The sequence below is a fragment of the Falco rusticolus genome, chromosome 13 (genome assembly GCF_015220075.1).
Source record: "Falco rusticolus isolate bFalRus1 chromosome 13, bFalRus1.pri, whole genome shotgun sequence".
Taxonomy (NCBI): Eukaryota; Metazoa; Chordata; class Aves; order Falconiformes; family Falconidae; genus Falco; species Falco rusticolus.
In genome coordinates this window covers 27,758,406-27,774,494 of record NC_051199.1, presented here as the reverse complement: position 1 = coordinate 27,774,494, position 16,089 = coordinate 27,758,406, and the positions used below count along the sequence as shown (strand labels likewise).

At 41.5% G+C, this 16,089-nt stretch overlaps 1 protein-coding gene across 2 annotated transcripts in view; it reads right to left on the bottom strand.

Moving 5' to 3' along the window:
* Positions 1 to 16,089, bottom strand: part of PPM1L (protein phosphatase, Mg2+/Mn2+ dependent 1L) — a 108,428-nt gene that overhangs the window by 19,386 nt on the left and 72,953 nt on the right. For both annotated transcript variants that reach the window (XM_037406713.1, XM_037406714.1), the window contains exon 2: positions 13,811 to 13,985. In XM_037406713.1, coding sequence (XP_037262610.1) covers positions 13,811 to 13,985 — 175 coding nt within the window. The remainder of the gene's footprint in view (positions 1 to 13,810; positions 13,986 to 16,089) is intronic.

The following is a 16,089-nucleotide window of genomic DNA, read 5'->3' as shown; positions in this document are numbered from 1 at the left end:
GCCTAGACGGGCGCAGCTCTCCACACCCTGTTTTTGGCAGGCTCAGCCACAAGAGCTGGGGAAATGCCTATGTGAAGAGCATCAGCCCTGCACTGGCAGCGTCTTTCAGTCCCAGGTTTGAAGCAGCCGTGTCCTGTCCTTTACCCGGGTATCGAACTGAGAATGGAATAACAGCTCAGACCAGTCCTGCCTTTGCAGGTGATTCCTAGTCGTGTGGGAGGGATGTTCAATCAACCCACACAATTGCTTTTTGCTAAGTCTGGATGCCCTGTCACAAGCTGAGGGTGTACAATAGCACTCCTGTGATGCCCGACTGACGGAGGGCAGAGGTCTACTGTACCATTTGAGCAGAAATGTGTTCAGAGCCACTGCAGGTCAAGAAATTCGGTACTTACCTGGGTGGACCGATTTAAAAAAAAAAACAAACAAACAAAAAACAACTCAAAAAATCCCTTCCCATCTTCTTTTCAACAGCGCTCAAGCTTGAACTCACATAATAATTAAGCAAGAGCTAGTATATTTGACCTTCAATAATCTCCAGGAGGAAACAGAATTACTCAGAACAGTGCAAAAAGCGGGATAAAGAAACCCACAGATTTATATTTACTCTCCACTAGCAACTCACACCGCATGCAGCTTCTTTCTCATTTATAGACCATGCATTTCCACTTGCCTTACAGGGACTTTAGATCCTAAACAATAAGTCTCCAGTAGTTTTCAGGGCATATATGTGATGTTTTTATCATTAATGTAGCTGTCCTCTGTGCCCATCTGCCTCAGCTCCTCCTGTCGAGACCAGCCATGTGTCTCCTGATTTCCGATTTCACATGCTGTGCACATACCCCTCGGGCAATGCAACTAAAACTTTGATTATAGCCTGTGGAATAGGCAAGACTGAGAAAAATGACGGAGGATAAAGGAGTCTCTTGCTTCCCAGTTGCCAGGAATATGGCTAAAAAGTGGTGCGTGACCTTCAAGATCATGAAACGCTGCCTCCATGTGCCCTCCAAGTGATCCACCAACTCGAATCTAAAGCCATATAAATAGATCTAATTATCCACTGCTTATCTATAAGATAAGAAACAATAAAACCAAGCACGAGACATTCACAACGAGACATTCACGTTTTATTCACGCCTGAGCAGTGAGAGGGCTGCAGGAACTGCAGGGGCTGAAGCCCTTTCCTTGCTTGATGCTCCCCAAACCACCATGCACAGAAAAGGAGGGACAAATCAGGTACTGAAAACAACAGTTTTCCAAACAAAAATGATCCAAACAACCTTAACTGAGGTGGGATCACTGTAAAACCTTTTGCTGAGATGGACCTTTTGCTGGGTCCCAATGGTTGGCACCCGTCCTCGGCTGGTTTCTAATCCAAGGCACCACGTCTCGTGCTTTTTCAGCTTCTCTGACAACATCCGACCTTCACCAAAGATTTTGTGGAAGGCTAAGCTAATTGTGCTCATCCTTTACTCCTTTATAGGTTATTGAAATGTTTAAATAGCTACACACTTTCCTTTAGCCAAAGCTACGTAGATTAGAGAAAATGCCATTATAATTTCCAAAATACACAATTTTGGCAATTTACTGGGCTAACTGCCTGCAACTGAAATGAACTGCCTATCACTCAACAATACCTTGCAAAATACATGTGCACTTTTAAGATATCCACCTAATTTCCTCAAATGTCTCGCAAGGTACACAGGACCGAGCAGCCTACACATTATACAGGCTTCATCCCCGAATCCCCTCAGCGCTGTGTTTCCTACAAATGAGCTGCACTTGCCCCTTCTTTCAGTCAACAAAATTCTTCTGCAAAAGTCAGTTCTGTAAAGCACGGACCTAAAAATAACCATTCTGAAAACTCAAGGTCTCATAATTCGTTAATCATCTCAACATAATGTTTTTTTCCGCTCTAAAATTAAAAGATCTCCTACTTTTAAAATAGATTAAAAGAAACATTGGATTCTTACAAATACGTAGAAATTGCTTCACATCTTGGTAAGATCATAGCTTAATTTCCGTCATGAAACAATTCCTACCTGGCTGTATTTTAAGATTTTGTATTTGATGCAGAGAACCATATTGTATTTCTGGTTAGATCCTATTTTCCTGTCTAATCAGTGAGTATGTATATACAACTCAATCCTGTTTACCATTAATCATATTGTATTCATCATATTTGGGATACACTTACAGACTAACAGATTCATGCAGATGTTCTGACTCAGCTATATAAAAAATGGCTAAGAGTGTTTTCCAGGTAGGAAAACGAGCTGGAAGGAAGTTTTGTGCGTCAGGTAGCAAAAGTTAATTACTGAAAAGTGGAAAGCCTTTTGGGCAGCCTCTCCATCTTCCAGACTGCTCTGACATTGCCTCATCAATACTGCAGTGGAAATGGCGAGTGCTCCCACCTTTGTGCTATCCTAGTGCCACTTGATTAATTTCTTGTCCATGTGAAAAATAATCTTAATACAAAGGGAATCTCCATTTCAATTCAAACGTCGATTTCTTGGCATCACTCCCATATGTAGTTTCACCTGAACAACCCACTCAGCCATTGCATATGCTAGAAGTAGAAATATGTTGAAAACAGTTTATTTTTTTCTGGTTAGAAATTTCCATATGCCACCAGGATAATTAAAGTGCAGAAAACCACATGTGCAAACTCCTTTGCAGACGGGCTTGGGCATTCTGCAGTAGTTAAGCCTCCTGTGCAGTGTTGCAGCGACACAACAAGAAAAAAATGCCTACACTATGGTCTGTATGCAAGAGGAAAAGAAATCTCAACAACAGCTCCAACCAGCTGCTACATAAGCTGAGCAACAAGAGGAAGGGTCTAGCTCAGCGCGAGGTTTAGAGATGTCAGACGGAGCAGACAACGCGCAGCCCCCCGCTCAGACCATGGCAAGCACGCAGCATTCCCTTGCTGAAAAGCACAGGTTGTATAAACTAAACCCAGAAGTTACTGCTTTCAAATAGGAATTATACCTATTCCCCCACCCTCCTCCAATCTGTTGCTGAACATGTTTTCCCCAATTCCTAGACCTCTACAGCAGAACTAAAATTTAGGGGCAATTTCTATTTCTCTCCTTTGAACCGGAGGCTTTCCTAGGAGATCCGAGCTACTCTGACCCAAGGCAGTAACTAGCTTGGTTTCGTTTAGCTCAGCAACTGTGCTGAGCGATTTCGGAACAAAGCGGTGGGATTTCTATAGGGTCAAATGGCCAGCAGAAGGGGAGCCAGAGGATATCACAACCCTTCCAAGCCCAGAATAATACCCGCCTCGGTTAACAAAAGCTGCTCACATGAACCTGGGGCATTCAGGAAGAAGTTGTACACTTTTCATTGGGAAACATGAGGGTATTCCTTCAAAATAACAATACCTAAACTTTTCTAAGGAAGAGCTGGATAAAAGTTTACAAACAAATGAAAGCTACTAAAAGTTTTACAGTGAGATGTGTGTAGTCTGCTTCATTAAGATGTGTCCCAAATTCTGTGATCTGTAAGACAGATCTTCTACAGATCCATTAGAAATCTTCTACAGCTTTGCATTTCCCATTATGGAACGATATCAAATTTCAATGTAAAACACAGTTTGCAAAAGTGATTGCACGGGGGGTGGGGGGAGGGGTGGTCATGGTAGTGGAAATAAAAGGATTCACCCTCTTAGTAATTTCAGACAAATAAACCCCTCCACAATCACAGTGCCAAAGATATTAAAGACATGAAGTTTATGACACTAAAGGCTTTTGAGTGAGTCAGTTGGGTACCGACCTGCTGCAGGATCCACCCCACGCTTTGGGCCAAGCAGAAGTTTGCTGGTGGCAGCACAGGGACAGCCGAGGCTCGATGCTTGGAGATTCCAAGCGTCAGCAATAGGGTCAGCAATGCCACTGCTCCACACACTGCCCCACGAAGCCGCTAAGAGCATGACTGACCTTATCTAGTTAGAAAATGTTATGCTAGATGGTCAACAGGCTTTTATTAGTGATGTTCAACTGTAATGAGGCCTGTAATCACAGGGAAAAAGTAAAAGCAAAATGAAAATCCTACTTGGACCCCTCCCCCCTCACCAAAATAATTAAAAGCATGCAATTTGTGCCAAGCCCTGTGACATCTCTGGCTTTATCCCAGTTCTGCCTGAAGGATCAAGGCTGCAAAATTTCATTTGAACCCCAGGAACTGGCCTGCACTTCCCTGAGGTGCCTAAGCCATAAATACCAGAGCCAAAGCAGCAGCTATAAATAAGGTGTCAGCAGGCAGGCACTAAACTGAACTCAAAACACATAATTAGCAAATCCTTCACAAACAGTGCAACTAACAGCTAACTTATAGATGCTGCGTGCATCCCTGCATCACTCAGCCTTAACAGGACTGTTCAAAAACCCCCGTCGTGGCTGGCAATCGTATCCGACAAATGGTTTTTACGACAACTGCATTATCCCTTGTCTCCTGGAGTCAGGTTTTACAAAGGACCAGCACCCTCAGCAGCAGGACCGTCTATCAGGTTGCAGCTAATTTCACGGGGGACCACTGTAAATATCTGCTGCGCTCTCCAGCTGGCCCTGAAGCACTTATATGATGGATCACTCACCTTAACTCCTGAACAAATAAGGAACTTATTAGTATACAGGCAGAGCTGTACAGCAAGGCGGTATTTAAGAGTTATTTATTCGGTGCCCAAGGTGTTATCACAGAATTACAAACACAAACATGTACCCCGTCCAAAAGGATTGCAATCTTACTTTGTATTTCCTGCACTGGCTGAAAAGTGGAAGCGAGTCGAGGAGGAATAAAAGGGGTGGGGAGCGACAACACACCAGAATTACACACAATTAAAGAGGTTTGTGATCTAATGCAAGATCCTTACTCTGTTCCCATCCCCTCCACTATCCAACACACGAAATTCGGTGATGCAGATTTTCCTGAGCTGTAAATTGAGGCTGGTTGGCCTGAGCAAGGGTGGCAGCTTTAATCAAACTGGTGACTTTTCCCCTTTTCAGGTTAATCAAACACAGGGGCTAACCATCTTCCAACACCCCTCCAAAAGTCACCTTGGACCATACTTTTTTCTTTCTGTATTTTCTGGTTGTGTCTTCCACTTCTCCAAATCAAAACCTACTTTGGTCATTTGCAAATGCAAAACCCCTCCATCCGCCAAACATCCATTTTCTGGGGGCAGAGCTGTCACCTTGGAAATCATCTGCCCGGCACGCGGCTGAGTGAAACAGCACGCTGTGGGGTGAACGTTTGTATGAGATCAGCAAAACCAACAGGCAGCTGGAGCCCAGGCCGACACCTTTCCAAAGACAGGCTCAAGCCCCTGGCAGACGGTGGCTGCAGCCTGTCATCCCAGAGCTGATGGAAAAGATGCACAGAGAGGGAGCAAAAAGCAACAGTATTGCCAAAACTCAGCAACTGCCACTGTTAGAAAGGTATTACAGCATGAGGAAGAGCTAGTTTTTGCTTGTTCATGACCAGCTTCTTTACCTTAATGGGTTGTTACAGATTATGGATAGGGTTTTAAATAAAGCTTCACTTGAGAACAGAAAGCCGCCTTTTGTTCTTGCTCCTTTTTCCTCCTACATCTCCCCATGTATAATTCAAACACTGGGAAATAATGGAAAAGGCTAACAGTGATTGATTGTGGCGTGCAATGCAGTTGTGCATGCAAAGCAGGGCTTAGCATGAGCTGAACGCTGCTGCAAATGCGGAGAGCACAAGGACAGATGACACAAAGATGTGTGCAAGAGCGCAAGTGATCTCCAGAAACACAGCAGCGCCCACCCTTACACCATAAATCCCTGTGCATGTGCGTGTTCTTGATGTTATGATGTATTTTCTTCCAATGATTTTCATATTAAAATGTTCTCAAAAGAAAGCAAATATTAGCTTTTTGTACACAATATGGCAATACTAGGAGCAGCGAGAGTGAAATTACTCATTTCAATACTAAAATCTAAGCAACTGTGGGGTGAAATGAATAGTCTTGCAAAGGTGCAGCCGGTGATGATTTTGTGCCGCTCCACCCTGCTACAGCAATGCTGCTTATACTTGTCTGGGTAATGATGCAGGAAAATTTAATAAGGATCTCCAAATGGTCTGCCAGGTTTGTAGGCAGAACAAACTTTGCTGCTTTCATGGCTACTCACAAGACCCTTCAGGCATCTATCTCTGCATCCATCAGCAGGTGACAAACCCCCACTGAGATGGATGGCTTTCTTCCAGAGGCCTGGAACAGATATCCTCTCTGCCTACACTGAATTTGCAGCAAGCTGTGTCTTCAAATGCTATCTGTGTCTGATATCTGTTTAATAAAGGATACAAAAATGAAATAAATCCGTGCTCATGTTTATCTATTCATGCAACGCGTGCGTCTAGAATTCAGGAAGAACACTACAGTACTGACAGCGACTATCTCAAGCAATGGTGCACATCAACTGAATCTATAGGTTTTCAAATGAAATCTAACAAAAACTTATGCAAAATAAATCTCAAATAATGGTTTTAATTCCCCAGAGCTTACTTCATTAGGCCAAAGATACAAACAGGGAAGATGGTAACCAGGTGGTGATAATGCAGTGTCCCTGAAAAAAAATCTTTAAAAGGCTGGAGAAGCAACCTTTCCCGAATGCAAGAAACATCAAACCACCCTTCCACTGGGCACAAACCAGAACTGATTCTATCTCAGGTTATGGTTAAACTAAGTAACCACCGAAAAAATAAGTTTATGCATTTTAAAGATGCTTTCCAGACTTAATTGATAAGTACACAGAAAGAAAAAGGTCAGTTAGTAATAATTGGTATTAAAACCATTACATGGTTTATAAACCATTTTCTATTAGACTTCTGAATCTCAGCACTCTGCAGGGCTGTGTTGGTTTCTTCTCTTTCTGCAGGACTTTGGTAATCGCAAAATTATCTTTTTTTAATTGCTTCAAATGTATAAACACCAAAGTAAAGAATACATGGCATTTATACAGTAAGACTAAAAATAGTTACATATACTTGAGTGAGAACAGAACACTTCATGTGATTAATAAAAAAATCCCTAACTTACTGACACAGCCCTGCAGAGTCACCATTGGACCTACATTGCACAGAGGTTTCACCAAATATAAAAAAAAATATTTTTTTTGGTTTACCAAATCTATAAATAGATTTACTAAATACTCCAAACTAAGTATTGTTAGTATTTATATCAGTTCTGGAAAAGCAACTGCTAGCTGACAAATGGAAATAGCTAAATACCTACTTCAAAATTGATGAGGAAGTGAAGAATATTTCACAGGCAAGTAGGCACCTGTCAAAGTGCTACTTCTGCTCTGAGCTTCTGCTGAAAGGCTACAATTACAGGAATAATAAAAATTTATTTTAATGGAGCAAAAGAATACAACATGCTTGGGCTGGCTTAAATACATGTCTGTTGTTTATAAACATTGCCAATATACCAGAAAGCTGGAAGACCACAACGCAGGAAATTCAGGAGTCACACAGTTTGCATTGAAGCTACAACCTGAAATGTAGTTTAAATGGGTTTATGTGTTCACATACAGAGACACTGAGGCTGGCGTTCAGCTCCTCACTAGAGCTGCTTCCCTGTATTTTACCTGTGAACAACAAGCTAATTCAAAGCCAACAGAAAAGAGCGGGCACGTTTAGGATACGACTCTTCACATACTAAAGCACATGCTTAAAATAAATCCATTAATCACCCTAGAAACACCATTCTCCTTCCAATGACTACTGAAGAGCTCTAGAGAAGTTGCCAGAACTGATGTCTTTAATGCAGGTATCAAAAGGTAGAAGAGGCTAACTCTGCCCTCGATGTCTGCCCTGTGATTTCTGCTGCAGGTACTGGCCCTCTGCAGGAGAGCACTGTTTCACAGTGACCAAGTTTTAGCTGTACCTTTAACGTGTAAAAGAAATAAAATAATCCAAAGAAAGCGTGGAGCATAAGGCAGAGATTAAATAAATTCAGCAGTAATCATCTGGCTATAAAGGGTAAAACTTCTACTGTATTATCTGGAAAAAGCACAACATCAAGTTCTCACTGCAGTGACCAAGACTCAGAGAAGGGAGTTGGTTTAGATCATGTTTTTGAGACCAAATAGCTAAAAAACATTTAAAAATCAAACCTGAGCTGGAGAGAAAGCAGCCACCCGTGGTGGCCTGCAGGCCACTCTCGTTTTCTGCTTGTCAGAAGGAAGCCTCTGGCACAGCAATAAATGTTGCCCAACACATTTGAGCGCTGTTAGTTACACATCTGTTGTGTCGAGGTGTTTGCAACACATCAGAAAATAAATGTACTGGATCGCTAAACCCCTGTCAAGGGGCGCTCGCTACAGCACACACAAATCCTACCCAGTAGCATCTCTCGAGATAATAGAAACACATCATCTTCTATAATTATCCTTTTCTTCAGAAAAAGACATAGTCCCTGGCTCTTCTCTTGCTTGCTGTCTCCTTCCCGCTCCCCTAGTTTTGTTCTTTCATATTCCATGCAACCCACTGCCTTTGCAACTGTTGTTTTTATCATGTTTAGTGCATGACACTCCTTCCTGCTCTTTAAATCCCTCCTAAAAAAGTACATAATGCTTTTCAACCATTTTTTAAGCTCAGGTCACTTCATTTTTTGCAGTATTACATGTTCTTGTAGGACCATTATCACTGTGTAACTGTCAGATTACGGATGTCTGCTCTTCCCAGTGCTGTCAGCACAGCAAGCCCATACTCTGCTTTACTGGTAATGGCTGTAGCCAAGACTGGAAAAGAAATATTCCCAAGCCTCCTTGTCAGGACAAGGATTTCAACACCTGAAAAGTCAGCACTACTGAAAGTGTGTTCCCATATTTCCCCAATGACCAAGCCCTCCATGAAAAGGACCAAACACATACCACATGCATGGTCCAAGCACAAGTGTGCACTGTAAGACAATTATTTTTTTTTATGTTTTGAAGAAGGACATAACAAACCCAAAAGATTTCTTTCTGCATTTTTAATGGATTACTGCTGAGCACGAGCCACCTTGGGATAAACATCACAGCAAAGACAACTTGCTTGATCTTCCCTGTGATGTAGCATAACGATGACTTTACCTGCTAAAGCTCTTTGCAGTGGGAAAAAAGGTTTTCCCCCAGAACAGTATTTATTATTTCAAATTGTAGGATGTATTTTGATGCAATTTTACTGCCTTAATTTTCTCATTTTCTCCTTGTAGTCACTTTCTCTGGGGGAAAACACCTGCCTGCACTGCTAGAACGGGAGCACTGTAATTGAAAAAGGAGCATCATTGGCCCTTTGATGACTAAAGTTAACCTTTTCCCAGCATGACCACACTAGCACGGATGCTTGTGTGAAGCAGATGGATTTGCCAGCCTCTTGGGCTGAAGTTTAATCCTGGATATTTTTGCCTTTCTGTACTTTTGCCAGCAACAGCAAATGCCCACAGGACTGGATCTACGCTGGGTTGCAGTCCTGAAGTCAGAATGAAGGTCTGAGCCTTGGATTTACTCAGAGCCAGTTTTCACAGCTGCAACTACTAGTGAAACCAGACTCAGCCTTCTGTGAAGCACAGACATACAAGTTGAATAAGAGGAGTTGATTTAATTCCTTATCAATTTATTATATACTAAATCAGGCCAGGAATGAGGATAGGAGGACGCTGCATCATCTGCTTTGCAGGAATGTGTGATTCCCAGGGAGAGCACAGCACCAGGCATTGCTGGGGAAGGCGGACTACAAACCCCATCTCATCAGAGACAAAGCGCAATGTGTTGTAGCACCAATCACCACATTTTATCTCAGCAGAAAATAAATTCTGTTGCTAAAATTGGAGTATTCAGGCGATTTGGGACACGGACTGCTAGCATAAAAACCTCGCTTTAAGAAACACTATGGTACTAACAGCGAGTGTTGCAAGCAATGGTGCACATCAACTGTAGCTAAATTTTACAAATGAACTCTAACACAAACCACACCTATAGGGAGAGGTGCGCAGGGTCTGGGCAGGTGTGAGCTTTCGGTCCCCCGGGGAAGATGTGAGGAGGAGCAGCCACCCATTTTCCTTGCAGCGTGCTCCAGGAAATGCTGGGCACCCTGGCAAATATTAGCTAAGAAAACATGTTTTGGGCTGACATGTGGCTGTGGATACAGTGCCTAAATATCTTTCATGACTGCTTCATGGCAGGAAAAAATGAAATTAATCTTTTTTGTCGCACAATAATGAAATTCAATTTCTACAGGACTCTGGGGGAGAGGAGCCATCCATTAAAGAAAAACCTATTGACAGCACAAAACCACCACCAGAATCTCCTAGCAGGCTTTCGCTACCTGCCACACCAGAGTTAAATGCCAAAGCACTTTTAAATATCCCAAATTTGTATTTGTACAGAGTAGTCACCGACTACTCCAGCTGTTTAGAGATGCTATAAAGCGAAGGAATAGGATTAATATCCAACAAAGCTTCAGTGGGAAAAAATGTTCTTGCACAAAATTAACCCAGCCGTAGCTAGTCAAGAATGCCACTTTTTACACTAAAGGATTTAAAGATTATGAGAGGATTCGTACCCGTCTGTCACTTTTGGCCTGCTTTCATTTTATAAAGCTTCCCTAGTCAAACTTTACTAAAAATCTTGTCAACATCTGATTATTTTTAGATGAACTCATTTTATTTGGTACCTCTGATACACTGATTTCCTATAGGGAAAGATTTACAAAAAGTCATTAGGATGTTGAGCCCACTGAAGCTGCACGTTATTAATATTGCATGCTACTAGAAAGGCCAAATTAACATGCAAAATTGTACCAGAAACCCAAGCCATTCTAGTGCAGTTCTGTTTTATTCTGACAAATGGATGTAGCTGAATTCTACCCATTTTGGGACACAACCCTGGGGTGAAGGGAGTCAGCTGGGGGTAAGCACTCTGTGAACCCTTGGAAAACAGCCCTTCCAAGAGGGACGGGAAAGGCTTCTGGATGGAAAAAAGTCTGCTCCTTTGCTGGGGAAGTGCTCCCCTCCACACAGCACCCTGCTACAGTCAGCCACTGACCCCTCGTACCACATACCTTAAACTCATAACTTTCTAATTTCCCTGGCTGACACATAGCAGAACTCCAACTGCTCATGATTACAGAAATTAAACCGGGTTTTGCTCATGTCACACATAGTCCCCAACCAGTCAAAGCTGTATTTTCCCTTTACATCACAATCACTTTTGTTTTCACAATTTTGATTTTTAAAGATTGCTTTCTTCATTATGTATGTAAGAACAGCAGCTTGATCTTCTCACTGAATAGACTTTGGTATGGAAAAACACTAATAAAAAGAAAAATGTCACCAACACAACTGCTTGAGTGCTGAATAGCTGGAGCACTCTGGATCACAGACAGCTGCTGCAATTATATTTAACTGCCCATTTTCTGTGCTTTGCTCACAATCAGATCTTACTTCAAAAGCAGGTAGCATCATTCCTGCTTTTGTTGTAAACAAGTGGCATGATTAGAATGACGAACAGGTTCCATCTCTGTGTTTTAATCTTTACAGATGTCTCTACCTGATTGGGCAGCCGAAATTTTGGCTTATTATTTACACTAAGCTGCGCTCTCTGTTCGTTCTGAATGCTGGGACTTTTCTAAACTAGTTAGTTCTGTATTTCTACATGACTGTTTTGTAGCATGATATAAATCCCCAAATGTGTGTTTCAAGCAGTTTTAATCTTTGCTTTCTCTTACAGAGTTTTCAATAAAGGAAAATACTTTTTCTTCTGACAGCATTTGGTAATTTCCTCTACTACATTTTCTCCTTCTTAACAAACTTCTATCAATCAAAATGACTGGAAAGATGAAGTGACTGAACCAGGGAAAAAGATTTACTTGAGTCACTGGATTGGTAAATTCTGCATTAAAAAAGATAAACAGAAGAAACAGAAAGCAATGATTTTTGAAGCTTATTTTTAATGCATCATTAAAAACAGGCCCTAAGTGATTAAAAAAAGTATCCTGCACCCTCATTTTAACTCAGTTGTCCTTTTGGGAACTCATATGACTCTGACACCCTGAAGTACGTGACATGTTGTCTGCAAATGGCACTGTATGGGACTTGAGAGCATCCGCCAAAGCAGTTTAAGAGAATCAGGCTTATTTATTGGGTGAGTGCACGAATATAATTGATATAGTAATAGAGCACTGTAATTACTTGAAGTTACTAAAGCTCACAGCCCTGTAAGTACCCAGAATGCGCAGTCTGCAAATGGCATTTTAAGTTGCTCGAGTGCCTTTGAGATCAAAGTAGCTTAAGAGAATCACATTGCTAGTGAGTGGGAGTCTGAGTAGAAGTCTGAACGAAGTTGATAAGCAGTCTGAGCATTTAAAGTACTTCAGGGCACTGCAGCCTGAGTACAAAGTAATAGGACAAAATAACACCAGCTTGTCAGTGCTTGGTTTTCCAGAGCTGGACTACTGATGAGAAACTCAGATGATGGCAATTTTAGCAGGGTACCACCTAACCAAACAAAAGAGTGATCCATTTGGGCTGCTGTCTGGAAAACATGATCTAAACAATATGAAAAACCCAGTTACAAATTTGAGGCTTCTGCCTGGAACACAGCTCAGCACAGCTCCCCAAGGCCACCACAGTGCCAGGTACAGTCAGGGGAATAACAGAACAAGAAAATGCCACCAGGGATTAAGAAAAACCCTCAAATGGGGACATACTAAGTATAAACTCTCCTTTTCTATGACAAGGCTGCTTGAGGCTGGTTGGTAGGGCTGCAGATGAAAGGAAGTGGTGTGTTGCAGCTCTCAGCCACATGTGGTTAAAGCGGAGAAACACAGCAACATCTTTCAGACAGAGCTAAGAAATGGATGCTGAGAGATGTGCTACTGGGGAGAGTGCAGTGAGCCACACATGCACACACCTGGAGCAGAAACACACAGCTCGTCCAGACAGACTTCCATATGCATTGCCAGTCCGCTCATTACCGTGAATACTAATTCAGTGGTAAAATAATGAATTCTTCTTTTTGTTCGATTCCTTCTTTGCAAGGTTGCCTCATTAATTTCAATTTATCTACACACTGAGAAACTTGGGAAGATTCAGGGGAGTAGGCGTATAGCATATATGGGTAGCTAGTTTGGAAGATCAGCAGAAAACATGAAGAGCAACTCATTTTTTCCTCTGTAACTGTGAAGATCACGCACCAAGACAACTCTGTGAAGGATCTAAAAGCTAGAAGAAACTTCTAACTACTTTAACAAAATGCTAGTAAGTAGTATTAGCTATAATTAAGAAAACCTTCAAATTATTAAGAGGTGAATAACAAAACTGAACCCCCCTGTAACTGCACTGTTAAAATGCCTCCAACGCTCAACAATTTAAGTAGTTTTGGGTATTCACGTGCATTATGTCACATTTAAAAATCAAATTCTGTGACTATCCAGTACACTCTTAACTAAGTAAGCCCAAAAATAAGCTAGCAATGAAGGAGAAAATCACAGAAACCAGGTCGCACCACTTGCAGAGACAATAAAGAGACACAGCTACATCAGTCAACATCAGTGCATTGCAAAGGACAAAGTGCTGTTAGAAAAATAACTGTCCTTTCAGATAGTTAGTATGCAATCACTGATGTGGAAAATTTTCTATCTCAACTTGATTTTAGGAAAAAGAAATGTTTCACTGAGTCACTTCATACCTTTGAGGACGAAGTTCAATTTGCCAGCACAAGCACTAGTATTCAGGAGAAAGACTGAAAGTGAGCAATTCTTTTTCAGTAAAATGCAATTTAGAAAGAAACACAAAATATACCTGCTTCATCATAGGATACAGTCAGTTTTTCCAGCATTTCTCGATCAATTGATAAAATCTGCTGTTCCAGGATGGTTTGGTAAGACAGCACGCTGTTCTCCTTGTCCTTCTCGTAGTCCTGAAGATGTTGTTTTAGGACTTCAGGCAGGCGGGACTTCACGTATTCTGCTGCTGACTATGTACAAAAGAGGTAAAAGTTTAACTAATACTGTCTTTTGAAAAGATTAACACAAGTCCATAGTATTTTTTTTTTAAATTTAAAGCATTCTCCAACGTAACTCCTCACAATAAAATACTCAATGCTACTAACTCCATGGTGCAAAATCCATAGGTCATTTCTCTGCCAAAATGACCCCTGCCCACCCAAAACTTCCAAGGAGTCAGGGATATAATGGACCAAATTCCTCTAAGCTGAGGCATAATGCACTCTTCAGCAGGGAATCTATGGCAGTTCAGAAGGAGTTACCTATGCTGGACTAGACACATACATACCACAACAGCTCAACTTATTCATTAACATATTTTGAAAATATAATCATGAAATATAATGTTTTTATTCTAAATTTTAAAGTACAAACTGAAAGAGTGGAATCACTTCACCTGCTATTGATACAAACCCAGGCTTAGACAGGGAGATAGAAGTGAATGTTTAACAGCACTAAAAAATTACATACATATACACACATGCATACACACACAGAAAATTCTTTTACATTTTTTTCTCTGACTGCTCCAGGCCATAAGGGAACAGAAATTAACACAAGGTGGCATGGTTGTACCGATGTTATGGACCTTTGTGCAAAAACATAAATGGTGGTAACTAATAAGAGCATCTGCCTCTGGAGAGGTGTGAGTGCCCCAGGATCCCTGCCACCACTGAACAGCTCTCTCCTTCGGGGCTTGGGCTCAGACACCCTAAGGAGATCCAACACAAGATAGCTTTCTGGTTTTTAAGCATTAGCATCCCTCTCCTGCGAGTATTACACTCCCACTATAAGGGATAATTAGAAAGTCCCTCTTTCTGGCACGGATTTGGGGTTGGTTTTTCCTGCTTTCCATCTCTGATACAAATGGAACTGGAAAAGGGAGAATGTAGCCCAGGCTGCTGCCCTGCTCCAGCTTTCCTGCCAACCTCAAGACAAAAGAGAAAAATAAATGATAACAAGGTCATATTATTTCAGGCCTGGGACTGACCAGAAGTTACCTCTACTCAGCAACAGGCTGTTCCTGGATTTATATTTAGTTTTCCAAAGTCAACTGCCAATTAAATTGCGACCTTAAAATGTCACTAAAGTTGTGTTCAATTTTTCTGCAAGCTAAGCCATGTGAGACAAATGAAATTATTCTAGAAAAACCAAACAAACTCTCCACACGAGTACAGCATACTTAATGTTACTTTGTAATAGTGATTTTCTTCCAAGGGAAGGCCAAAAGATACACCAATTATTTTAGTCCAAGTTCAGGCACTTGTGGTTAGTGTTTCCTTTGAGAAGAGGTTTTTACTCTGCAGGGGAGTATTTTTGTGCTCTTCCCAAGGCAGCAACTTTAAAAAGCATAAAACAAAAGAATAATTTATACATATTCATTTCCTGAAATACAGTGCCAGCTACGTGAATATTTATATATTACTGGCTGTAAGGAAAAATACCCGTCCTGTCCCAACGATCTTGCAGCCCAAGGGAAAATCAGGAGACAGATGGGTACAAGCAGATGGGAAAACCATCCGGCCCATCAGCCGCAGTCGGTGTGATGGACAGCCATCGCCAGCCACGTGCAGCCCAACTGGCAAATTTTTCCATAGACATCGAGGCAGAGGATTACACCTACTTCAAGTGTGATCTCACAGGCGGGGTTTCTCCCCCTCAGCGACAAGCAAAAGCCAACACTTGCTTAGCCCACTGCCTTTCAAATTACATCTAGATTAAAGATTTAAACTGTAAAGCAATGATGAAACTGATACAAACTCCTCTCTTTTTCCAGCAAGAAAGGTGATCAGCTACATCTGAGTAATTACGTCCTTAGCTGCACTGCAGCGATGAGACAGATAGTGCTATATTCTATTCAGTACAAAAGCAATTCTATCTTGGTTTTAAAAAGTTACTCCCAGTACCTGGAATATTAAAAAATAAAAAGCGTGAGGGTGTGAGCGCATGTTTATGCATGTGTTTGCAATTAAAGAAACCAAGAAGCTAACTGTACTGGGTGAATAAAAAATAAACAACATTTATCAAAGAAAGACTTCCACCATTTCCATGCTCTTCCATCTTGCCGCAGTTCTC